The sequence below is a fragment of the Oncorhynchus clarkii genome, chromosome 1 (assembly GCF_045791955.1).
Source record: "Oncorhynchus clarkii lewisi isolate Uvic-CL-2024 chromosome 1, UVic_Ocla_1.0, whole genome shotgun sequence".
In the NCBI taxonomy this organism is placed as follows: domain Eukaryota; kingdom Metazoa; phylum Chordata; class Actinopteri; order Salmoniformes; family Salmonidae; genus Oncorhynchus; species Oncorhynchus clarkii.
Window position 1 is genome coordinate 72,320,615 of NC_092147.1, and position 26,687 is coordinate 72,347,301.

Below are 26,687 nucleotides of genomic sequence, written 5' to 3' on the forward strand. Positions count from 1 at the left end.
ATTCTTGGTATATTCACATTGAAGAACACAGAACACCCAGGTTAGTTCCTAGTGCCAATCGATAATCCTACCCAGACACCAGTTTATACAGATTTCTGCTACCTCACCTTACTAACTACCCCACACTCACACTATTCTACTATACCCCCACACTACCCTACTATAACTACCCCACTATAACTACCCCACACTCACTACAACCCCACAATGACTAACTACCTCACTAAAACTACCATACTAAAAACCACTAAGATAGTTTACAACAAGCTGTGATGTTCTGTTGATCAGTTTATTATTGAAAAGGATGTTGGTACATCGTGTCGTTTTTACTTTAATCAAAACTGCTTTAATGCTGCTGTTTATTCCTAATGCTGCACAATGACATCATGCAATCATATCCTCCATTGAGCACTATAATCTATACTCTGTTTCTCTTCCTTTTGTACTTTAGATAATGATGCTTAGCGACCCAGAGCTGGAGCAAAGTGTACTCATCAGCTCAGATGAAGGTGCCAGCTTCGAGAAGTATCCCATTAACTTCTACATGGACGGTCTGCTGTTTCATCCAACTCAGGAAAACTGGCTGCTGGCTAGCAGTCCTGACAACAGGGTAGGCTAAGCAGCAGGACTTTTATTTCCATGTTGAATGGAAAACAAAAGTCTTTCAAGTTGAAAGAAGTCCAAAGTTGAAAGATAGTAATTCTGTTTTGTATTTTGCGCTTTCATCACTCGTTCTGCATAACAAAATTGTAAAGGTTGAATATACAGACTTGATGTAACAATGTTTGATCACATTCATGTTTTGTCAGGTGTACAGCACAATGGATTTTGGAAGAAAATGGCAGTTGGTTAGTGAGAATGTAACTCCTGGCCGGTTCTTCTGGTATGATTTCATTCCTGCCCATGTTTGTCAATATTTATTTAGAAACACTCCTTTAGCATTTGTATCTTATATAGAATCTCATATGCAAATTAGAAATGCTATCTTGCAGCTATCTTGAAAAATATTATGTAAAGCACATTGCCTTTTAGCCCCGAATTGGTGAAGATAAAAACATAAACTAAATCATAATGTAAATTGAATGACCAACTGCAGTGTGTGGTCAAAGTAATTTTCCTAATTAGTAAATGGAGGTTATGTATGGATCCATACCAAACTCTGTCAGATGGATTTACTAGTGTCTGTCAAAACAGGTCTTGACAGATTATGACAACCAACCTACAGTACTTGAACCCATATCACGTAGCCGGGAATAATGGACTCCTCCTCTAAAGCCCAAGAATAACATGTTGTTTTTGCTAGTTGTCATTCTGTAATTTCAAGTGCACATACACAAGGCATATTGATGTGATGCAGTTTACCACAGTCAGTCACGTTATGTGTCAAACCCAAGTGCCTCTCAAGCTGAAAAAGAAAGGACATTGTTTGGAGGACACCCTCCTCACATGAACAGCAAAACAATTTATGAATAAGGACAGCATGAATGGACTAATAGCACCCCACACAAGACTATAATGTGCTTGGAAAATGTATGGTTTCACGGATTAATTGTTTAACTGTTTGTATTTACTGAATGCATTACTTGTTTTTGCCTCTATATAATGTTTTTAGAATAGTAACATATAATAGAGTTTACATTTCCTTTATGCCATGTTAAAAATGAGAGAGAGAGAGAGAGAGAGAGAAAGAGAGAGAGAACACCACAAACCTAAGTAATTGTGTAGTGTGGAGGCTTTCCCGCTTCTGTCTCCCTTTGTTTACGCTATCACAAATTAAGATGAATTGCTGAGGCTGGCGCAAATTGGAAGTTGGCGTACAGGAAATGGAGATGTGTTGTCTGTGCTGTAAAGCGAAACACAGAATAAGGCTGTCCATCACAGGCTACCACTGTCCTCTTAAGGCCATCCGCCTACTTCTAAATTGCTCGTCTGCCCCCTCCTCTTCCTCATCCTCCTCCCCCTCCTCTTCCTCATCCTCTCCACCCCCTCTTCTTCCTAATCCTCCTCCCCTCCTCTTCCTCATCATCCTCCTCCTCTTCCCCTCCTCTTCGTCCTCCCCTTCCCCATTCTCTTTTTCCTCCATCACCTCCACCCCCTCTTCCCCATCTTTTTCTTCTTCTTAGTCCTCCTCTAAATTGCTGTCCTCCTCTTCCCCCTTTTCATTCTCCTCCTCTACCTCCTCTTCCTCCACCTTTCACCTTCCTCCCCCACTCTTGTCCTCTTTCGTCTCTGTTTTCCATCAACTCTCTCTCCTATGTTGCAGGGCACAAACTGGGCTAGACAGAGAGGCAGATGTGGTCCACATGGAGACCCACATCGCCAAAGGACGTGAGTGCTGCTCTGTAGCTTGCCTCCCTCCCCCACAGTAGCAGGACCCCAAGGACCCCTTGCCTCCCATTTAGAGCGAGGTCACTGGAATATAAGGCTCATTCTGGGCTGCAGGATAGGCCCCAGAAGCACTGTAAAGCAGAGTAGGAGTCTCTTGACAAATATAGAGCTTTATATAATAGATTGATAGAGATTTTTTCCCTTTAATCGGACCCTTGTGCCCCATATCAGAACCTTGATTCTCCAAAAACACTAACACTATAGACTTTATTCAATCAAACCAGTTACTGAGATTCCGGGGCGGGACAAAATAGTATTACTTGTGTGATGTGAGAGACAATGATTGAATTATCAACACTTTTGTTGTTTTTGTCACAGTGCAAGAGGGATGCTATTTTTATCCTGTCCTCAGAAAATGTAGAATTGGTTTGGAAAGAGTAGTGCCCACTAAAGATAGACGGAAGTCCATTCATTTGTGATTTCTCTTCATTGGTTGTTTTTTTCTAGGATTGTTACTGACAACTAATCTAGTTCTCTTCTGTGTTAGGTGCTCAGTATGTTAAGTGCAGAGCTCAACGATGCACAGAATCAAACAGACAATACCTGTTCCCGGGATACATAGACAAAAATTCTCTGGTTGTTCAGGACAACTATGTGTTTGTTCAGGTGTGTACTGTATCTGTCTATATCTTCGGTACATTTTATACGTTCACAAAAGGCTTGTGTTTTTCTGTGAACTCTGTTCTTCTGCTGCAGCCAATCAGTGTTGTACCGTTGAAGTCTACAAAATGGCTTTCTTTCCAAACACCTGCTACACTTAGATCTTGATTATCTATTGTCCAAGCTGCCTATGATGTTGAAGGATTCTGTGACTGCTGAAAAAAATAAGTGTTTTTTTCATCACATCTGCTGAAAGGCTTTTCTTATAATTGGGCAAGGAATCTGTATGGAGTTTGGGGTTGTTATTGCCAACTAGGTTGACATGACATTGGCTCGAATTAGGCAATGACATTGTGTGTCATTATGACTGATTTGATTTCTACTGCCTCCTGTTGCCATTGATTTCCATTTACAGCTGAAGATGTCTGTCTTTCTCTGTCAGCTTTGCTCTTCCTCCATTTACACAGTTTTGCAGCACTAATGAGGGTTTAGGTTCACCTATTGTGTAACAGTATTTAATAATATGATGTAGAAATGGTTTGCTAAGACTTACACGACATACAGTAAGTAAGTGCTCTTCAAGTGTTCTCTTTTGGTTTAGAATGAGACAGACATGTAATGTGGGGTTTATGGTTATGTGGGGCTGCGTCTTGCCTATAAAAATCACCTTTGTGAGTATGTAGATAAATGGTAGGATTGTACAGTGGTAAGTTGATTTGTTTCAACTATGTCAATTCAGGGATTTAATTGAAAATGCGATTAATGAACAAAATAATTCTCATTCTAAATAATTAGTAACTGTCTGGGTCATAAATAATGATCCAATACAATGTCGGAATCGAATTGGAGTTGAGATGGAATTGACCCCATCATCATAGATTTTGGTGAAAATAGCCCAGTTGGACACAGCTGGCTTGTTGCAGGCAGCCTGGTCTCATAGACTAGGTGTAACCTAGTAAATGCAATTCCGGACACTCAAATTTGTATGATATGTTATGCTGGGTATGGTTACATAAGACAGATGGTTACTAAAAAGCAAAAACTAAAGTAGGTTGGTTGGTCGGGGTGGATGGTGGGTGTATAACGTGAATCACATCACGGGCAACTTTAACATTTTAGCTAATTAGCACATTTTCAACGGCTTACTACATTTGAGATACTTTGCAACTACTTAGCATGTTAGCTAACCCTTCCCCTAACCCTAACCTCAACCTTTTAACCTAACTCCTAAACTTAACCATAACCCTTAACCCAACAATTCGTAACTATCATACATTTAGCAAATTCATAACATATAATTAAAATTGTAATTCTTAACATATCATACAAAATGGGTGCTGGACATCCAAAAATTGCTACATACCATTCGAAACGTAACATATTATACTAAATGGAGTGTCTTGGATTTCTGTACAGAATAATATGAAATGCTCTGAGACCAGGTTGTGCAGGGAGCTGTGGCGGTACAGATGACTTTCTTGTGACTTTCATTGCTTCGGGCAGTTGGATTTAACTTGACAAAGAGTAATGAGGTTATCGATTGGGCTACATCGAAATAAGCAGTCTTCAACACCTCTCGAATGTCTCTTGGGGGAGAAGGAACAGCCAAGTGCAACATCCTCAGAAATCTGGCCTGTGAAAATGTAGCCCATTGATTTTCGATAGATTATTCCATTAGAGCTCTAATGTAGTCTGTTTGGAGACAATCGCCATCCCTCTAGTTGATTAGAAAATAAGAAATCAAGTGGTGTGGGCCATAGAGTGGAGGGGTGGTAGTGGTACATCTAAGACATGTAGAGAAGGACAAAACCATTTGTTCAGCAACTGTAAATACAGTAGTATTTAATTGGGATGTTGGTGTATAAACTTGTATTGCCTACCGTGTGTTGTAGCATCAAGTCCCTAAATTACACAAAAACAATTCTGATTTTAAATGTATTTCTTCATTATAATTTTTTTAAATTCTTGTATTGAAATGGCTAAACTCGATTTTCCAAAACTGGATTGAAGTTCTACCTACATTTTCACTTCTAGAATATTTGAAAAATAACAGAGTTCTTCTGTGGGGTAAGTCAGTCCTTCCACGACCTCAAGTCAAGGTGCAGTAAAAAATTAGTGTGTTAAAATCATTGACATTTCAAATTGATTCATTCTAATGAAGCCCAGCATGCCTGAAACATCGATGAGTTTAACATACTCAATAAAATATGAACTTGACAAGCTAGCGTTACGCTTATTAGCCCCCAAGAGCTCTTGAAGCAAGATGTTTTTTTTCTTCCACAGGTTACCAAGTCAGGGCAGGCGAGTTACTTTGTGTCCTATATGAGGGAATCATTTAAGCGAATTCAGCTACCCAAATACTGTCTTCCTAAGGTAAGCATCAAACTACCCAAATACACCTTGCAACAGATACAGCTACAGTTTGAGGAACATGAGACAATTTTCATTTCTGAAGCCTCACTTTACTCAGACTGCTGCTCATCTTGAAGCACACTTGTTATTTTGCTCTCTCTACAGTATATTTCTCTCCATCTGTCTGTGTGTCTATCTATTTGTCTCTACCTACCTGCCCATATGTTCACCCTTTCACCATCTCTCACTCCTCTAACAGGACATGCACATCATCAGTACAAATGAGAAGCAGGTCTTTTCTGCTGTACAGGAGTGGAACCAGAATGACACCTACAGCCTGTATATCTCAGACTCTCCAGGGGTATACTTCACTCTGTCTCTAGAGAACCTCCGGACCAGAAGAGAGCCAGGCGGAAATTTACTGGTCGACCTGTATAAGGTACATCTATTGTATATGTATGTAAGACACTCAGTCTGTGGAACAACTTCCATAAGGTGTTCTTAGGTGTACCATATTACCATGTTAAGTACCGTTTGTTTAGTACCTCTGAAAGGCACACTTCCTGTGTATGATTTCATCTCCACTGTAGTTTCACACAGAGCAAAGATTTTTCATAACCATGAAGTTATTGTTTAAAATAATGACATACACACTCTCTCTCTCAATGCGATACCTCTTTTGTTTTATCCATTTGGCTTATTGTCATTCTAGGTAGAAGGAATAAATGGCATATTTCTAGCCAACAAATTGGTGGGCCATGAAGTGAAGACATTCATCACCTATAACAAGGGTCAGACCTGGGCCCTGCTGCAAGCCCCCAACACTGATGTGGCTGGAAACAGTCTGCACTGCATCCTGGTGAGTTGAAGTTATGGGTGGCGTGGTGGATGATGACCAAATTAATTCGGCTTCTGAACAAATTCATTCATCAAATGTTCCAATCCAACCAAAGCTTATTGATTTAAGAGTTGGAGTTGTTCATGGCAGTTGCTAGTCCACAAAGTGTGTCAAAATCTCCATTAACCTCAACTATTTCAATTTGCCTAACAGTAATCACTGTTCAGATACATCACCCTAATGAAAGTTACATTACAGTTAATGGCAGCTAGTGGTGTTCTGGGTTAGATATGTTTGATATTAATTTAAGTGATACAATCATTTTGAATGTTAAAAGCGAGTTAACATAATATGCACATATTATGCATTAAGAAAATAATGAGAGGAATTATTGATATAACACTGTTTTTGCCTGTGTCGTTCAAATGCCTGTTGTACTCTGGCCTCCCTTCTGGGTTTGTAAAAGCTTCTATTAATGTTTCACAAAGTGGCTGAATCAGAGAGATGAGTGATTCAGATTTATCAGTAAATGAAACAAGTTTGTCAGATTTATCTTTACATCTTGAGGATTTTTTAATTACATGGCTTTAAAATGGAAATGCCAGCTCCAATGTCCTCTGCAGCCAGTTTCAATCTGTTGGTGGAAAAGATTAAAAAAGTGTATTTGTTCCATAAATGGTCTTTGTAAACGTCCTTTTTAAATAGAGATTAGTTTGCGCAGTTTGAATACAGAGTCAAATATAAATGAGTCAGATATGGATCCGAATAAGATGTTTGATTTTGTGTCTTGGTTTAGGTCTATATCTTAATTGAATCCATTGTGTTTGTTTTGGCAGCCATTTTGTTCTCTGCATCTGCACCTGGATACGCCAGTGAACCCTTACCTGCCTGGACGCATCTTTAGCATGGACTCAGCACCTGGGATCATTGTAGCTACAGGTAGGACAGAAGTAGAAATAGGTTGATAATGCCTGTGTAACGGATGTGAAACGCTAGCTTAGTTAAAGGGCCGCGGCTTTTGTGGAGCGATGGGTAACGATGCTTCGTGGGTGACTGTTGTTGATGTGTGCAGAGGGTCCCTGGTTCAAGCACGGGTATGGGCGAGGGGATGGTCTAAAGTTATACTGTTACATTGATGCTGTTGACCCAGATCACTGGTTGCTGCGGAAAAGGAGGAGGTCAAAAGGGGGGTGAGTGTGACGGATGTGAAACGCTAGCTCAGTTAGCGGTGGTGCGCGCAAAATAGTGTTTAAATCGGTGACGTCACTTGCTCTGAGACCTTGAAGTAGTAGTTCCCCTTGCTCTGCAAGGGCCGCGGCTTTTGTGGAGCGATGGGTAACGATGCTTCGTGGGTGACTGTTGTTGATGTGTGCAGAGGACCCCGGGTATGGGCGAGAGGACGGTTTAAAGTTATACTGTTACACCTGTTTCTGTGTTCAACCAACAAATTAGTAAAGGTAGGCACAGCTGTTAAAAGAAAACGTTGTGCAAACTGTTATATGTGGTAGAAATGTAAAGAATCTGTTAACGGAATACAGATCAATAAACGTGTTTATAATGAGATCAGGTCCTTCAATTTATAAAAAAATTGTGCAGGTTTGTTATGCAGGTTTGTTTTCTTTGAAAATATGAGTCTTTACTATGCAAATATATCAGTATATGAATTCATATATTTGTTTTTGTTTTCAGGCAACATTGGTACAGAGCTGTCCTCCGCTAACCTTGGAATGTTTATAACATCTGATGCAGGAAATACCTGGAGACAGGTGAGACCAATCTGTGCCTCAAAATGGGCTCCAACTTCAGTTAGTTTTGTCTAAAATTTGCATTTTGAATGTGAACAACTTCTGATGTAAATCATGTTTATTATCTTCTACCTTCTTTAGATTTTTGAAGAAGAACTCGGTGTTTGGTTTCTTGACAATGGAGGTGCTTTAGTTGCAGTTTCTTTAGTTGCAACAGTACCCATCCGGCACGTATGGTAGGTTCACTGTAATTCTACTACAGCGTATGGGAGTATAATAATGATATTCACTGTATGTAAAGATGCATTATACTGTAACTTACCAGTTGATTTCAGAAACTGATGTGCAAAACGTTGAGACTAATGCTGAAGTTCCTATTTCAGGACACAATTCATTTCATTCTGATTTCAGTTTTGGTGTTGTTGTTGCATACGATTATATTTAGCCTTTGAAATGCTGATTGGCAAGGTACGTTTGCATGGGATGTCTATCTCCAGCAACTGTTTCTCTCACCACATCAAAACTGTCAGAATCCATTCAACAAAAAAATGGCTGTTACAGCTTTGTACTGTTCGTGGGTATTTTCGAGAGCTTTTATGCAAATGTAGCCAAGTAGAGGTTTGAAGTATCGAGGGACTTTGTTGGCCTGGGTCCTTGTGTTGTTGGAACTCTGTCACACCAGATACTTTGATGTCCCCCGCACTGAAATAGTGTCACAATCAATTAAGATCTGTGAAAGGTGATTTAGTCCCTCAATTGTTAGAGCATGAGTCATATCCATTTTTTTATGTTTTGTTGCCTTCGACATTTACCTAGACCCGTGAAACATTGGTTCCATTGTTGAGTGCGTAGTTGGGATAATTTCCCACATAGAGAACAAGCTGATAAGGGTACTTCATTTTTCATCTACGTCATGGTGAGAATGTATCTTACTGTCTGAAGAACAGTAACACTAGGAATTTGGACACATTTTGTTGACCTCTGTTTGTAGAAATGGTTAGAAATATTTTCTGTTAAACTCTTTTCATTGTCACACCTTACAAAGATTACAAAGATGCCATAGAGTTACGTCTTTTGGAATTGTGGTGTACTTAAGCAATAAGGCCAGAAGAGGTGTGGTATACGGCCAATATACCACGGCTAAGGGCTGTTCTTACGCACGACGCAACACGGAGTGCCTAGACACAGCCTTTAGCCATATATCACAAACCCTCAAGGAGCCTTATTGCTATTATAAACTGGTTACCAATGTAATTAGAGCAGTGAAACTAAATGTTTTGTCAAACCCGTGGTATACGGTCTGATATACCATGGCTGTCAGCCAATCAGAATTCAGGGCTCAAACCACCCAGTTTATAATTGTAATTATACCATTACTAACATAGTCATTGTTTTGAGTTTGCAAGAAAGGCATTTCACTGTACTTGTGCATGTGACATTAAAACTTGAAACTTGGAACTAATAAACCTCATGATATATTCAATCAGATGTTAATAGTTGTTGTCCTGTGTTGTGAAACAGGGTAAGTCTGGACGAGGGTAAGAAATGGGATCGCCACAGTTTCTCTCTGGCTCCTTTGTTTCTGGATGGAGTTCTCATGCAGCCAGAGAATCACATCATCACGTAAGTGGAGTCAGGATTTGGCCAACATTAAGTAAACACAGACCTCATATTCTAGATTCCAGCTCATCTGGTGATGAGAGTTAAATAGTGTTGTTATTATGCATGAATGGGTAAATAGCGTTTACACTTAATTTCTCAATTTACAATGTTTTGTTTGCCCAGAGGTGCGATACACGTAATTGTGTTGGCATATATATTATTTTTGTTTGTGTTTAGTTTGTGCGCCTCAGCCACAGCAAAATACTGGTCTGAGCAGACCCAGCATCTTAATTTTACAAGCGACAAAGACAATAAGGCTAACAACTTACCTAATGTTTTGTTTTGTTGAATTAAGTTTCACTGGACACTTAAGCCGTGTTTCAGAATGGCAGCTGATAAAGATTGACTACAAAGCCATCTTTAGCAGGAGATGCATGGATGGAGATTATCAGACTTGGCACCTACATAACAAGGTAAAACACATTGAATGTTATTGTTTTGATGCCAACATCAAGATGGGCATGTTGGTTTAATGTAACTGTAAACGCAGCACATAAATGCATGCACACGCATGCTCGCACTCGCACACGCACACACACACACGCACACACACGCACACACACACACACACGCACACACACGCACACACACACACACACACACACACACACACACACACACACATACTGTATATTCATACAGTATAATTTCAGACTGTTGAGCACTAAAAAACATTGAATCAATGTAATGAAATTCCCCACAGGGAATGACATGTCATGTTGTTTGATAGGGAGAGCCATGTGTGATGGGAGAGAAGCAGACCTTTATGAAACGGAGGCCGGGTAACCGCTGTATGCTGGCCCAGGACTACTCCCGAGTCATATCCTCAGAACCATGCATCTGCAGGACATATGATTTTGAATGGCAAGTTATGGTAGACTTCCTAATTTTTTACGTCAGTGAATAGGCAAGGGCATTGTAAGTGTAACCCATCCCCCAACACTCAGCCCTCCTAATCACACATCTAACCACAAATATTAGTTTGCTCAACTTTATACCTCTTCAATTCCCAACATGTTCTCTAGTTTATTGCATATAGCCACTGTTCATGCATACACACAATCCAATTATAGTTAGAAAATTGTGAATGTGACTAACAGGCTGGTCAAATTTACATAATGTCAAATGATTTATCATCATCCAATTAATACGTAATTAATTGCTAAATTAATTCTAAATGTCTTTTCTTTCTGTCTGAAATTCTCTTTGATCCTACATGTCTGACAATAGTCATGTCTCTAGTTATGATTTTAAACCATGTAGTCATACTAGCACTAAGTCTTACCTATCGTTCAACTAAAAATACTTTTTCGTGACAGATAGGGGAAAGGAGACTGAAATGTCTCATGTTTTACAGTGATTATGGGTATGAACGTCAAGCCGATGGAAAGTGTACCCCTGCTTTTTGGTTCAACCCAAGCACTGTGACAAGAAGCTGTAGCACTAGCCATAACTACTTCAACAGCACAGGGTAGGTAACTTGTAGTACTGTCCCTAATTCCTTCCTTCCTTGGGCAAAATAACACTCTGTGCTGTGATTTGATAGGGCCCTTTGTTCAGCAAATTACTCTCTCTGCATTGTGAGATTACGTTAAAGCTAGTCTCACTCTCCATTCTAAAATTACATCTATGCTGTGAATGTTCAGGTACAGAAAGGTTTTGTCCAATAATTGCAAAGAGGGAGGGAAGGATGTGTACTCCCCCAGGAAACAGCATTGTTCCCCCAGGCCTCCCAGAGGCCTCAGACTGACTACCAGCCAGGGAGAGCTCACCGCCACCGTGGGCAGTAATGTCACCTTCCTGGTGTATCTGGACGATGTGAGTTTCCTCTCCCAACACCAACTGAAGCTGTGCCATTACTAGACATATTATTATTATTTCATCAGTAAACTGTGGATGTTTGTCCTGGATTATCTTGTGTTGGTTGATGTGACGTCCCCAAAGCCTGAACTTTTCTCTTCTGGTTTTGGGATGAAAGCACTATGACTCACTACATTTGTCTGTGTCTGTTTGACTTTCTATCTTTATCTCTCACTTTCTCGTCTCCAGCGCCCAATTTTTCAAAAGTTATCTGATCATATTTCGCCAATCAAATAGGACTAAATGTTAGAATTGGGTTTTTACCAAACTGAAAAAGGTGATTCTGATAGGGATACAGATTTGGTAATCCAATCTCACCTTTAATCAGGGTTGAATGTTTGTGTTTTTCAATACTCAAAAATAGTGATTAGGATAGTTTTGATGCCCAAAATCGGGATTATCTTGACACCACATGAAGGGTGGATTCAGGGTGGATTTAGAAAGGTGAAAGCTCTACAACCAAGAAATGTCAATGTAACGAAGGTGACAAGGTTTTTAAAAACGTTCTGATATCTGATAACCAAAGTTGAATTTTGTTTAATTGATCGCAGTATAGATATGTTGTTATATTGAGAAGTTTCAAATAAATGTACTTACTTATAAGTGATATGCAGGCTCTATTATTTGTAGTCTAGGTACATTTGTTCATGTAGTTTACTCATCTCTGTTTCCCTATGACAGATTCTGTGATCTTGATATTGTGGTATCTGGATCAGAATGATCCTATCCGATTATTTTCTGGAAAAAATGGCATAGAAATGACCAGATTGATCTGATCCTGGATAGCAAAAAAAGAGGATTAGATAATCCGGCTCATTCTGATTCTGGTTTAAAAGTTTAGAAAAACTGGGCCCTGTACTTCTCTAATGTCTAATCTCAAATCTCATCCCAAGTATTTCCATAGACAGCTCTTCCCTGTGAAAGATAATGCAGTGTCATAACATAATCTGTTTTGACTAATGATGCCTGTCTTACTTCTTGTCTCTAGGGAAACTCGTTGTGGACTTATATCCAGCTAGACTTTGGGGACGGCATCACTTTCATGTACAACCTGAGCCGGAGAGGCGATGGAATCAAACACAGCTATAGAGAAGATGGGATCTTCAGAGTGACAGCACATGCAGAGAACAGCCAGGGTTATGACATTAGCTCCCTGTTCCTACACATCACCAGTATGTCAATGAGAAACACTGGTTCTCTTATGTCTAATGTGGTTTAATGACTTTTCCTGCCCAAGCATGTTACCACAGTAAACTACTGACACCAGCATAGGTTACGGATGATCATATGTCACCAACTATAGATTGACCTACAACAACCTTTAATGGATTGAATGTTAAGTGCTTATGAAGCTGTTTGATTTGGTTGTATTGGTCAACTAACCAATTGACTGTTCCCAAAAAGGCTGCTTTCAGTTTATATTGGCCAATATGGTTCTCTTGTGTGCTTTGGTGTGTCTCAGGCCCAGTGGAGCGTGTGTATCTCTCAGCTCCTATTGTTGCCATCAGGAAGAAAGAAGCTAACCTAACGGCTGTGGTCTGGCCTGTCCACCACAGAACACTCACCTTCTTCTGGTGGTTTGAAAACAGCTCCGAGGTGAGGTTCCTTCACCCAATTACTCTGACCTTGAGTTTATTAGCGGAAAGTTATTTTTGTCCTTTGTGTTTTCCATGTGTGCTGGAAAAGGCAAGGTTGTGCGGTTTTCTATGCCATTCTCTTTATCTTGCGAAACCCAGCCCTTAATAACCTTGGATGGAAGCATCTCGTACACGTTTTGGAAGGAAGGCATGAACAGGATCATGGTCCAAGTGTCTTCTGGGTGCAACATACTGCAGGATACCAAGGTCATTATTGTCAAAGGTGAGTGGGAAGGAGTCCTTTGAATGTCTTTATTGGTAATATGAATGTAACGTAGGTATGCAACTTCTTCACACATCTTCTATGTTCATGTAAACACTGCCTCTTTGTTAGGGACAGTGTGGATGTCACCTCTACTCCCAGCTAGTCACCTCTACTTCCAGCTAGTAACCTCTACTCCCAGCTAGTAACCTCTACTCCCAGCTAGTAACCTCTACTCCCAGCTAGTCATCTCTACTCCCAGCTAGTCACCTCTACTCCCAGCTAGTAACCTCTACTCCCAGCTAGTAACCTCTACTCCCAGCTAGTCACCTCTACTCCCAGCTAGTCACCTCCATGCCATGAGGAACAAGAATAAATTGTAAATTCATGTCAGATCAAAAGCAATTCTGAGCAAACTAAAGAATTCTAAATGGTACAGTGCCACACGGAAACACTTTGTGGTAGAGGGTTAATGGCAGCATCCTCCATGTATCACAGATTTCTTCAAATCCCTGCTGTTATCGTTCTCTCCGGCTTTGGACGAGCACAACCCTGACATCCCGGAGTGGAGAGAGGACGTGGGCCGCGTGGTGAGGACAGCTGTATCACAGGTACAGGAAGAAGTTCCCTCTGGGACGACAGTCAACATGAGGTTGTCACGCAATGTCTTTTATGGTCTTAACCATTTCAAAACATGAGACATGATGAGGATTACTTCATTAAATGTGACATATTAAGGAAGTAAAGTGAACATAGATGTTTAGTATCATGTGTTTTCCCACAATAGCAGTGTGCATGTTTGACTGTACGACTGTTATTACAGGTTTCTGGATTTCCAGAGGAACGGCTGTTAGTATCTTTGTTTCCAGGTGTTCCAACAACAGCAGAACTATTTATCCTGCCTGAGACACAGTTGCCTGAACATGGGAAGCGGAACAAAGAGGACTTAGTGAGTGTAAGCATATTTTGCTTGACTTCTTACAAGAGTTTGTCTTTTTGGAAATCTTCTAGAACAGATCTAATCGTCTAATTCATCTGCTCAAAATCCACATTTGTATAAACAATGGGGTTTAACGGACTTAATTGGTTTTCCAAGATAATGTTATCATAAACGTTTATTCAAATTTGAAAAGAATAATCTTTGCAAATGCACATTTTGGGGTGCCAAGTCATTTGTCTATTATGTCAAACAGATATCAAACCTTGTTATAAATGCCCTGAACCACGGATTGGTCCAGTTTGAGTTGAAAGCTGACACTCAAATAATTGTTTACATCACACAGCTAACTTTGGGTAAGTTGCAGTTTTTCTTTGTCTCTTTCACAGTATAAAGTGCAAAGTAACAATACATAAACAATTCAAAATACTATAACAAGTACTGTACTGACACTCAATTCACCCGACAATGTCAACTAATGTCAACAGCAGATATTGATGGACATTTTCCATTGAATCCCTTTTACAACTATCTTATTACAGTAGAGTGTCTTGTAGTCATTGCGATCAATAATACGATTAACATCGGGTATCTTTAGTATGCACCTTGGAAATCAGTGGGGTCATTTGGATATTAGCATATCACCAAAACGTGTCGATCAAGCCCACATTACTTTACCCTTTTCATCCAGCGATTGATCTGTCTTCACTTGTGTCTGCATGGAAAGGTCTGAGAAGCCTTTAAAATGCTATGGAAAGGTCATCAACTTCACTGGTCTCATCTTGGAAGAGAGAAATATGGTTTGGGAGGGGTGGGCTAATACATACTCAGAATAATACGCCTCAGCACTTAAAGCCATGACTAAGCACAAACCTTTCAGATGCATGGGGAGATAGAGTGCGACCTCATGTATGGAGGCCCTTTGTATGCCTTCTTAAAATGGAACATGACAGATACCGCTCCTTCTGAACCGCTCAGACCTAATGGGCTCATACTACGTGAAAAAATGAATATTTGCTGGTTTCTCCCCTTGTTTTTCTCCAAGTCTTTTTTGTGTGTTTGGCTACTCTTCCTGGGGTCCACACAAAACGTACATGACACAGTACAGAACAGTTATAGTCAAGAGTAATACAAAGACAATACTACATTAAATAAATGATATCAACAAAGGAATTGACTAAAGCAGAAACTGGTCTGTCTCTGTCTTTCCCCAGCACCTCTGGTTTACTCCAACCCTATTCACAGTAGCTCAGTCATGCTGATGTTGCTGTCTGTGGTGTTTGTTGGTTTAGCTGCGTTTTTCATCTTCAAGTTGAAAAGGTATGTTCTCATTATAATATTCATTGGTTGGTTATAGTCAACCTATTTTGTCTTATTTTGTCTTAGTGGCATTCGGAAAGCCACATTATACTCTCAACTATTAACACATAAGTGAAGTTCTTACAGTACTGCAGGTTAAGTTTGCATGACGTCAGTCGAGTGGTGTCTGGCTTGTTAGGAAAATCCCTTGGATCCATGTCCAGGCTGAGGAGAACCAGGAAAAGGAGCCGGAGATGATTGGCACGGTCGGGCAGAACAATACCATGTCCAAGATGAAGCTCAGTGAGTTCCCCACAGAGAAGGAACTCATGGAGAAAGAACTGAAGACCAGGAGCAGAGGTAAGTTTGACGTAGCGTCTAGAACAGTAACAGACCTGCCTATTGGACCTAGGCCTTCAGAGCCAGGCTCCCAAGAAAATGATCACATGTCATAGCCTACATTACCAGTCATCGTTTGGACACACCTACTCATTCCAGGGTTTTTATTTATTTTTACTCTTTTCTACATTGTAGAATAATAGTGAAGACATCAACATTATGAAATAACACACATGGGTTCATGAAGTAACCAAAAAGTGTTAAGCAAAAAAGTGTTCTTTGAAGTAGACACCCTTTGCACACTCTTGGCATTCTCTCAACCAGCTTCATGAGGCAGTCACCTGGAATGCTTTTCCAACAGTCTTGAAGGAGTTCCCACATATGCTGAGCACTTGTTGGCTGCTTTTCCTTCACACTGTGGTCCAACTCATCCCAAGGTCGGGTGATTGTGGAGGCCAGGTCATCTGATGCATTGCTCCATCACTCTCCTTCTTGGTCAAATAGCCCTTACACAGCCTGGAGGTGTTTTGGGTCATTGTCCTGTTGAAAAACAAATGATAGTCCCACTAAGAACAAACCAGATGGGATGGCGTATCGCTGCAGAATGCTGTGGTAGCCATGCTGGTTAAGTATGCCTTGAAATCTAAATAAATCACAGACAGTGTCACCAGCAAAGTGTCACCAGCAGAGTTGCAAAGAAAATGCCATATCTCAGACTGGCCAATAAAATGAAAACACAGACACTGGACAGAGGAACTCTGCATAGAATGCCAGCATCTCGAAGTTGCCTCTTCACTGTTGACGTTGAAAGTGGTGTTTTGCGGGTAGTATTTAATGAAGCTGTCAGTTGAGGACTTGTGAGGCGTCTGTTTCTCAAACTAGATACTCTAATGTGCTTGACCTCTTGCTCAGTTGTGCACTGGGGCCTCCCACTCCTCTTTCTATTCTGGTTAGAGTCAGTTTGCGCTGTTCTGTGAAGGGAGTAGTACACAGCGTTGTACGAGATATTCCGTTTCTTGGCAATTTCTCGCATGGAATAGCCTTCATTTCTCAGAACAGGAATAGGCTGACGAGTTTCAGAACCAGGTCTTTGTTTCTGGCCATTTTGAGCCTGTAATCGAACCCACAAATGCTGATGCTCCAGATACTCAACTAGTCTAAAGAAGGCCAGTTTTATTGCTTATTTAAACAGAACAATAGTTTTCAGCTGTGCTAACATAATTGCAAAAGGGTTTTCTAATGATCAATTAGCCGTTTAAAATGATAAACTTGGATTAGCTAACACGACGTGCCATTGGAACACAGGTGTGATGGTTGCAGATAATTGGCCTCTGTGCGCCTGTGTAGATATTGTAAGGCGTGCGTACTGGTGGTAGAGAAGTCAGGCGCAGGAGAGAATAGACAGTGTTTCAACGGCGCAGTTTTTAATGATAAAAACCCCAGACATAATGTGCACAAGCACTTACAATAAACAATACCAGACAAGGACATGTGGGGACCAGAGGGTTAAATACACAACATGTAATTGATGGAATTGAAATCAAGTGTGTGGGAAGACAAGACAAAACAAATGGAAAATGAAAGGTGGATCGCGATGGCTAGAAGACCGGTGATGCCGACCACCGACGTCACCAGAGGATGTCGTGACAGTGCCCCCCCCCCCTTGACGCGCGGCTCTAGCAGCGCTTCAACACCGGCCTCGGGGATGACCCGGAGGGCGAGGCGCAGGGCGATCCGGACGAAGACGGTGGAACTCCTGCAGCATTAAAGGGTCCAACACGTCCTCGACCAGAACCCAGCACCTCTCCTCCGGACCATACCCCTCCCACTCTACGAGATACTGAAGGCCTCTCGCCCGACGCCTCGAATCCAGTATGGAGCGAACAGAGTATGCCGGGGCCCCCTCAATGTCCAGAGGGAGCTGAGGAACCTCCCGCACCTCAGACTCCTGGAGCGGACCAGACACCACCGGCCTGAGGAGAGACACATGGAAAGAGGGGTTAATACGGTAATCGGGGGAAAGCTGTAACCTATAACAAACTTTGTTCACCCTCCTCAGGACTTTAAATGGCCCCACAAACCGCAGACCCAGCTTTCGGAAGGGCAGATTTCGGGTCGAGAGCCAGACCCGGTCGCCCGTTGCGAACACCGGGGCCTCACTGCGGTGGCGGTCTGCGTTCTCCATTTGACGCAGCATGGCCCGCTGAAGGTGAACACGGACAGCTTCCCATGTCTCCTCCGCGCGCCTAAACCAGTCATCCACCGCAGGAACCTCGGTCTGACTCTGATGCCAAGGTTCCAGAACCGACTGGTACCCCAGTACGCACTGGAAGGGAGAGAGGTTAGTGGAGGAATGGCGAAGCGAGTTCTGTGCGTGGTGTGGGAAGACAAGACAAAACAAATGGAAAATTAAAGGTGGATCGGCGATGGCTAGAAGACCGGTGACGTCGACCGCCGAACTTTGCCCGAACAAGGAGAGGGACCGACTTCGGAGGAGGTCATGACAGATATTCCATTAAAAATCCCCCGTTTCCAGCTACAATAGTCATTTACAACATATTTTTATAAGAAACAATGTGTTGAAAATCCCAAATTGGGCCTCCCGGGTGGCGCAGTGGTTAAGGGCGCTGTACTGCAGCGCCAGCTGTGCCATCAGAGTCCTGGGTTCGCGCCCAGGCTCTGTCGTAACCGGCCGCGACCGGGAGGTCCGTGGGGCGACGCACAATTGGCCTAGCGTCGCCCGGGTTAGGGAGGGCTTGGTCGGTAGGGGTGTCCTTGTCTCATCGCGCACCAGCGACTCCTGTGGCGGGCTGGGCGCAGTGTACGCTGGCCAAGGTGGCCAGGTGCACGGTGTTTCCTCCGGCGCATTGGTGCGGCTGGCTTCCGTCTGGATGTGCGCTGTGTTAAAGAAGCAGCGGCTTGGTTGGTTGTGTATCGGAGGACGCATGACTTTCAACCTTCGTCTCTCCCGAGCCCGTACGGGAGTTGTAGCGATGAGACAAGATAGTAGCTACTACAACAATTGGATACTACGAAATTGGGGAGAAAAAGGGGTAAAAAAACAAAAAAAAACAAAACCAGAACAAATTCAAGAAAACGTTCAGTAATATATAGAGCCCTTATTCCATGGAACTTCATTCCATCTTATATCGCTCAAATAAACTCAAACCTGGTTTCAAAAAACAGATAAAGCAGCACCTCGTGGCACAACGCCTCTCCCCTTTTTGACCTAGATAGTTTATGTGTATGCATTGATATGTAGGCTACGTGTGCCTTTTAAAAATGTATGTAGTTCTGTCCTTGAGGTGTTCATGTTTTATGATGTTCTGTGTTATGTCATTATGTATTATGTTTCATATTTTGTGTGGACCCCAGGATGAGTAGCTGCTGCATTTGCAACAGCTAATGGGGATCCTAATAAAATACCAAGTCTACACTGTATTTCTGATCAATTTGATGTTATTTTAATGGACAACAATTTTGCTTTACTTTCAAAAACAAGGACATTTCTAAGTGACCCAAACTTTTGAACGGTAGTGTATGTTGATTTGTTTGGCACTTTTTTGGTTACTACATGATTCCATATGTGTTATTTCATACTTTTGATGTCTTCACTATTATTTTACAATGTGGAAAATAGTACAAATAAAGAAAAACCCCAGAATGAGTAGATGTGTCCAAACTTTTGACTGGTACTGTATGTAAATCAGCTGTCCACACAACGTACAGAGCAGATGATACATTTCCATCATGCTATGTAACATATGGACAATAAAGTTGTATTGTAAAATGCCGTAATATACATCAAGCTCGTTCGGACCCAGTCAAGCACGCATTTTTATCAATTAATCACGCTAAATGCATTGGGTAAAACAAAAAGTATAATTGAAACATTGTAATATGTTTTCATCTTTGCTTGGACAGCAAGTTAAAAAGCCCTAATTAGCTAGTTAGCTAACTCACACATTTTCAAAGAAATGGCTAATGCATCAAGCAAGCTGCAATAAAAACCACAGTGAAGCACTCTCTAGAAATCCGTTTTACCTTATATTCTATCAGAATTCGCATTGTTTTGTGTGAAAAAATGCACATTTTAAAGTGGCCTTTATTGTCCCCCAGCACAAGGTACACTATGTAACAATCATGCTGTTTAATCAGCTTCTTGATATGCCACACCTGTCAGGTGGATGGATTATCTCTTCAAAGGAGAAATGCTCAGTAACAGGAATGTAAACAAATTTGTGCACAGAATGTGAGAGAAATAAGCTTTTTGTGCTTATGGAACATTTCTGGAATTTGTGTCAGATATTATGAGTTCTGTGAGAATTGTGGATTGCAATGGCAAGCATTTTGTCAATCTCAAGTGTCATGAAGGCATTATCATAAGCCACTACAAGATACAAAAAGATTTACGGTATAGGCCTACTTTCCAATTCAATCTGCACCATAAGCTCCTGTAAGCATGAAGCATAAAGGTTGACATAGGGAAACCATTTTGGGTTGTTAAAGCAGGGGACTGCTAACTGTTTTTGACAAGTGTGGCACTGCAGTGGTCCTGATAGACATTTGGGCTGGAGGCTTTTTGGGAGGTCAGCACTTTGGCCAATCTTCATCTCACAGCAGGTCTCTCCTCCAGCAGACCTTAGTGATCTGAGACAGATTGATTTCTCTTCTGTTGCCTTCCAACTTTTTATTTTCAATTGGCAGAGCAATACAGGAAATGTTATTTGTACCATTAGATTCAATGAATTGACCACCTGTTGTCTGTCTGCTAAGATTCCATGATTACTCTGATGCCTGCAGTGGTTCCTATGCTAGTTTAGTTGGTAGGTGACACAAAGATCCACAAAATGCTGCCAACATCAAAACATTGGTGACAATAGGGTCTTTGGGGGCACTATTCATAATAATTATACTTTGATTTCTGTATTCTATCACCAGGAGAATATGGAAGAAATGGGGAGAGAGTAATCACAAGAGAATTTCCTACTTGTACTAATGTCTAAGAAATTAGATTATGAGTACTGTAAGTACAGATTGTGGTGTTTCAATGTGGCAATTTAAAAACATCTTTGTTTTCACCATTTACTTTGGTCGCTGAGAACTGCTACTAAATATGTATTTCACAAGACTTTAGAAATCTACTATATAGCAGGAGAATATATTATTTTGTGTATATACATTATTTCAGTATTGAAGAATTGTAATTTGACATCTATGGATGTTGTATTAGGCATTAGAAAAATGCCATTGTTGAAAAAAATATATTGTGTTCTTAAGTGCCAGATTGCATTGCTAATGAATTATTTAGCTCAACATGATTATCTCGCGGACGTTCTCTTGATAATGACAACTGCATCTATTGTTCTATTGCACAGTGGAGGTGGAATGTAGGTAATAAGACAAAAGGCGTACTATACTGAACAAAAATATAAATGCAACACGCAACAGTTTCAAACCAAATGTTATTTGTCACATGCGCCAAATACAACAGGTGACATGCTTACTTACAAGCCCTTAACCAATAACGCAGTTCAATAAATGACGGTACTTATAAGGAATTACAGTTCACATAAGGAGTTACAGTTCATGTAAGGAAATCAGTCAATTGAAAAGAATTCATTAGGCCCTAATATGTGGATTTCACATGACTGCAGCCATGGGTGGGCCTGGGAGGGCACAGGCCGACCCACTTGGCAGCCAGGCCCACCCACTGGGGAGCCAGGCCCAGCCCATCAGAATTAGTTTTCCCCCACAAAAGGGCTTTATTCCAGACACTTCTCAGCACAGGTGAAGATGCCGGATGTGGAGGTCTTGTGTTGGCGTGGTTACAGGTGGTCTGCAGATGTGAGGCCGGTTGGACAGACCGGATGGTAGAGAAATGGTAGAGAAATGAACATTAAATTCTCTGGCAACAGCTCTGGTAGACATCCCTGCAGTCCGCGTGCCAATTGCACGCTTCCTTTAAAACTTGAGACTGTGGCATTGTTTTGTGTGAAAAACTGCACATTTTAAAGTGGCCTTTTATTGTCCCCAGCACAAGGTGCACCTACGTAACAACCATGCTGTTTAATCGGCTTCTTGATATGCCACACCTGTCAGGTGGATGGATTATCTCGGCAAAGGAGAAATGCTCACTAACAGGAATATAAACAAATTTGTGCACAGAATGTGAGAGAAAAAAAGCTTTTTGTGCGTATGGAACATTTCTGGGATCTTTTATTTCAGCCCATGAAACATGGGACCAAAACTTTATATGTTGTGTTTATATTTTTGTTCAGTGTACAAATCAGTGTGGCTGCTTGCTAAACAATCTCCGGACTACAGCTGAGGCTGTTAGGATGTGTACAGGTTTCTTAAACTGACCATTCAAAAAGCTTGGTACATTGAACAGAGTTTGTATTATTTATTAGCCTACTGCTCATTTCACAATAAGTACAATAATATTGTTCACCTTTTCTAGCATGTCATCCTTCACTTTTTAGCCGTAACATGTAAGATAATACGAAGAAGTAAGCAAGTGTTGATCATGGTGATTTTAAGATTAGTCAAACTATTAAACTGTTTCTAAAACATGTGTCTGATGGTCTTGTTGAACATGTAGCAAACATTGCTGTAGCGCATGAGCTGTACTGTATTGTTCATTTTGTTAGCTGAGCTAATATTTGAGTTTTTACTTCACATTTCTTACTGTAAACAAAATACAATTTTCAAATTGTTCAAAATAAATGTATTTTTCTATGCAAGTATGTTGTTGTTTTTTGTGTGTTTTTTTTTTTTTTTTTACATATATTGATGGAGATGAAAACAAATATTTAAAGGAAACTAACCTTAAGTTCCAAGCTTTACGTTCTCCATAAGCACGGATTCTGAGAATCAAGTGTCTGGGTTCGCAAGACTTTTAACGAAACCAGCATAATTATCATGACCAATGCTTCATGTTATTCACCATGGTTCGGGGATAGTCTACCTTGTAATAACTATTTGCCATTAAATAATGTATGCATGTTGTCTGTCTGTACTGTCATGGGGACAGCCTCTAACACAAACACCCCCCAGCTTCCTGAATCTTTGTTTCACTATTACCCCCAAAGGTATTGCAGAGTGAATCCTGGCTGGAACACATATTCCTCATATCTGCCAACTAAGGCTAGACATGCACACACGCACATGGACATGCACACACACACAAACACTTCCTTGTTATTCATCATAGGCCCTGAAGTTATCGCTTTTTGCCAGAAGTATGATAAGTTTGTGTGAGATTTCATTCCCTTGACATTGAAGTAATATTTGGCTCTGAACCAGTGCATTTTTTTCTCTCCCTCCACCCCGTCTCTATTTCTCTCTCTTTACTTTTTTTGTGTCAATATTTCAACACCATGATGTCAGTCACCAACCTGCATCCTTGCCAAACAGCTCCATGACCCTGGGTGTCTCACTCTACCTCAGTTTCTCATTCCAAATTATTGGCACTGCATTCCTGTAGCAGGGACAGATGCTATAATGCAGTACTCAATGAAAGGAAACACGCTCGTCAATTTTACACTGGGTCTAACAATATTGCTGCAAGCTATTGTTGTGGGATATTTTCATTCAAGGCGCTATTCCACTTATGGAAATCCTGCTTGACTATGTGTTGATATCCTGGAGAGGGGATAATTAATTTGTTGAGCAGCGGGGAAAATGTGAAACTAGTCCATTAGATACACTCCAGGCTTCATTGTCCTCCCAGTCGGCCCCCAAGTATATGCAAATGAAACCTTAGAACACATTGTATGCTAAATAACACTTGTTACAGTTAAAAACCAAACTGTGGATGGTTATCTTAAAGATCCTTATCATGAGCTAATCCCAGTCCGTCTTATTAAGATCAGTTCTCCTCATCTTAATAAGATCTCAGATCTACTGTAACTAACTCAGGTTTATCAGCATCTAAATCAAACTGTTATACAATCAACTGTTAGGGGCAGTTGGAATAATTACTTTCATGAACTAATCAAACAGAATGTCTATAGAAATAGGTCCCGCCTCTCGCTAAATAGTAGAAAGCAGATTATTCAGTCAAAGTTCCTATTGGTCCTAGACTATAGCCACATCTTTATGAACGCAGCTGACACTTCATTAAAGCCGTTAGATGCGCACTGCTCTTTATTACAGTTTTAGTACTCCTCACTGCATTCTCTACCAGAGAGTCGGTTGGCCCTCTTTGACGTCACGTAAATTGATGCATTGCTATGTTTTCATTTATAAAACCCTTTTGTGCCACTATACAAAATGTACCTCTATACAGAACATCATTACTAAACTTTACACATATGAGTTACCACACCCGGTCTCAGGGATGCCTAACTCTGGAAAATCCTTTGGTCTCTACTGAGTTAGGTAAATCAGCTTTAAGTTTTCTTGCACGTTATTTGTGTGACAGTCTTCAAAATGTTCTTAAATGTGATAATCTGGTCCCTTTAGGGCAAGTTTAGAAAGCTGATTGGATCTTATTACTGATGAACGTGTTTGTTTTTTGTGACCGTGTTTTTCTTCCAGCTTACATTTAGTATTTATATTAATGTGTGCATTTTCTGTAAAAGGGACCTCGGTCTCACTATGACTCCCTGATAAAATAATGTTTAAACAAAAACAAATACAAAATATAGTTGCAGATAATCTTGAACCAAAAAAGATCATGTTCATTATGTTTGACCCTCTAGATCTTAATATTGCCAGTATTTTTGACAAGTATTCTTTCAACTCACATTGTCTGGTATGGAAGGATATCACCCAAAAAGACATCTGAATTGATGAACCGTAAGTTCCATTTATACTTGATTCTAACATGTGTCCTTTGTCCTGATATTGTCCACATTCTGATTGTGCCCACATTTTTAAATAGGTGTAGTTGATTAAAAGAAGCATTGTGATCTGATTGTGATCAGATCTTCCTGACCACCTCCGGAGGTAATCTAAAATGCATTGTGTCTGGATATCTTTCAAGTGTAGATGGATATTGACTGTGAAATCATCACTATCCCATCCCCTAAAGTCCTTGACAGGTGACACCATTGACTTATGGAATCTATATGTGTCCTACAATAAGTAAATATAATTTTGAAAGAATATCTGTTAAATAATTTGCATACAGGGACAGACCAGGATATTTGGTCGCAATAGGTACACAGTGGATGTCTACAAGACACATTTTACTACCATGTGTAAATGCAATGGCGCAGCGGTCTAAGGCACTGCATCTCAGTGCTTGAAGTGTCACTACAGACACCTTGGTTCGATTCCAGGCTGTATCACAACCGCCTGTGATTGGGAGTCCCATAGGGCGGCACACAATTGGTCCAGTGTTGTCCGGGTTTGGCCAGCGTAGGCCGTCATTGTAAATAAGATTTTGTTCTTAACTGACTTGCCTAGTTAAATAAAGGTTACAAAATGGCTACAATAAGGGCACAATCAGAATGTGGATAAGATCAGAAAAAGGGACATATGTTAGCACCAGGTATAAACGGGGCTGTAGAGGACCTACTGTAGCTAGAGCCTGTTTGCAAATGGAAAGTACTTTTACATTTCTCCAAATACATATTAGCTGTAACTCTATGTGAAGTGAAAAACAAATAACATGAATACAAATATGTACAGTTTTCTTGCACAGTATGCTTAACAAAGCGTAACAAAGTGTTGTTTTAGAAATACCAAGCTATGAATAAAAACGGAATTGCTGATGTATGGTTTGAGTTGTTGAGTTCATTTATGTGTTAGTCTGTATTGAAGGAGTGTGGAGGCAAGTGGATAGCTTCTAGTTAATTTGTCTAACTGACATGTTATGCTGACAATACATTAAAAGAGAGTTTGATTCAGAACTTCTGTGCCTCTCTCAAAGAGACAGCCAACCAACCGAAAACTGTCAGTCATCTCAGGCTAGCAGACTGTCGACAAGAAGGAATATTCTTCCATTTCTCAGTCCCAATTTGGAAAACGAGGAGATAGGAAGTGAATCTTTCCCCTACGCTTTGCCCAAGTGAAGAAGTTCCGATGGCAATGTTTGCAACAATACTGTAAGTTGAGTGGTAGCATCCAGAGTTAATACCATGACACATATCTAGTGTGAGAATAAACGTAAAGAAAAAAGCATGCAGATACTGTATGTCCCTTCCTTATGTGCAAAACCTCTTCAGAGGTTCATGTCTTGACAGACATGAAGTCTGCATGGTAAGTCGTGAACTATAACCTTCTCATGCAAGCCCCTGAGGTCTACCAGTTTCTTTCTGCAAGGACTGCACTCCAATTTCAGTGTGCCCTCAACTTCTGATTCAGGCAGAATCCAGCAGAGCCAACCCACTGAGCACAGACTTTCAGTTCAACATCTAGTTTGGATTTACATTTGGTTGAGTTGTCAACTAACATGCATTCAACGAGAAATCAACAACAAATGACACCATATCATTGGATTTAGGTTCAAAGTTGGGTGAAATGCCCTTACGTTGGTGACCATTTGCAAATCCAATCAGTTTTCCATGTTGATTCAATGGCATCACAATTTGAGTTGAAATTACGTGGAAACAACGTTGATTCAACCAGTTTTTGCCCAGTGGGAAAGATCTCGTCTGATATTGATATGCACTAAGTGAAAAGTTCCATCCTCTTACAACCAGCAGATAAAACATAGGTTCTGTCATAACGTTGTCATAAGAATAGCATAACACAGTCAATATGACAGGTCTCAGGTCACTGATTGAACTAGCGCACGCCTTATGGGCTGAAACCAAATTTGAGAAACAAGTGCAGAGTTTTGTGCATGAATCTCAAGTTAGAACTCAGGCCAATG

General features: G+C 40.8%; 1 protein-coding gene across 1 annotated transcript in view; it reads left to right on the forward strand.

Annotated features, from left to right (window-relative positions):
• Positions 1-21,720, forward strand: part of LOC139417327 (VPS10 domain-containing receptor SorCS3-like) — a 52,818-nt gene extending 31,098 nt beyond the window's left edge. Inside the window, exons 4-27 of the mRNA XM_071166598.1 lie at positions 452-610; positions 810-883; positions 2,264-2,328; positions 2,876-2,994; positions 5,272-5,361; positions 5,600-5,779; positions 6,053-6,199; positions 7,015-7,117; positions 7,868-7,944; positions 8,065-8,159; positions 9,445-9,546; positions 9,881-9,998; positions 10,316-10,449; positions 10,943-11,056; positions 11,232-11,403; positions 12,434-12,617; positions 12,908-13,041; positions 13,182-13,305; positions 13,783-13,895; positions 14,108-14,239; positions 14,478-14,577; positions 15,436-15,541; positions 15,720-15,880; positions 20,801-21,720. Of these exons, the coding sequence (XP_071022699.1) occupies positions 452-610; positions 810-883; positions 2,264-2,328; positions 2,876-2,994; positions 5,272-5,361; positions 5,600-5,779; positions 6,053-6,199; positions 7,015-7,117; positions 7,868-7,944; positions 8,065-8,159; positions 9,445-9,546; positions 9,881-9,998; positions 10,316-10,449; positions 10,943-11,056; positions 11,232-11,403; positions 12,434-12,617; positions 12,908-13,041; positions 13,182-13,305; positions 13,783-13,895; positions 14,108-14,239; positions 14,478-14,577; positions 15,436-15,541; positions 15,720-15,880; positions 20,801-20,865 (2,868 nt within the window). The 3' untranslated portion in view covers positions 20,866-21,720. The remainder of the gene's footprint in view (positions 1-451; positions 611-809; positions 884-2,263; positions 2,329-2,875; positions 2,995-5,271; positions 5,362-5,599; positions 5,780-6,052; positions 6,200-7,014; positions 7,118-7,867; positions 7,945-8,064; positions 8,160-9,444; positions 9,547-9,880; positions 9,999-10,315; positions 10,450-10,942; positions 11,057-11,231; positions 11,404-12,433; positions 12,618-12,907; positions 13,042-13,181; positions 13,306-13,782; positions 13,896-14,107; positions 14,240-14,477; positions 14,578-15,435; positions 15,542-15,719; positions 15,881-20,800) is intronic.
• The last annotated feature ends 4,967 nt before the right edge of the window (positions 21,721-26,687 follow it).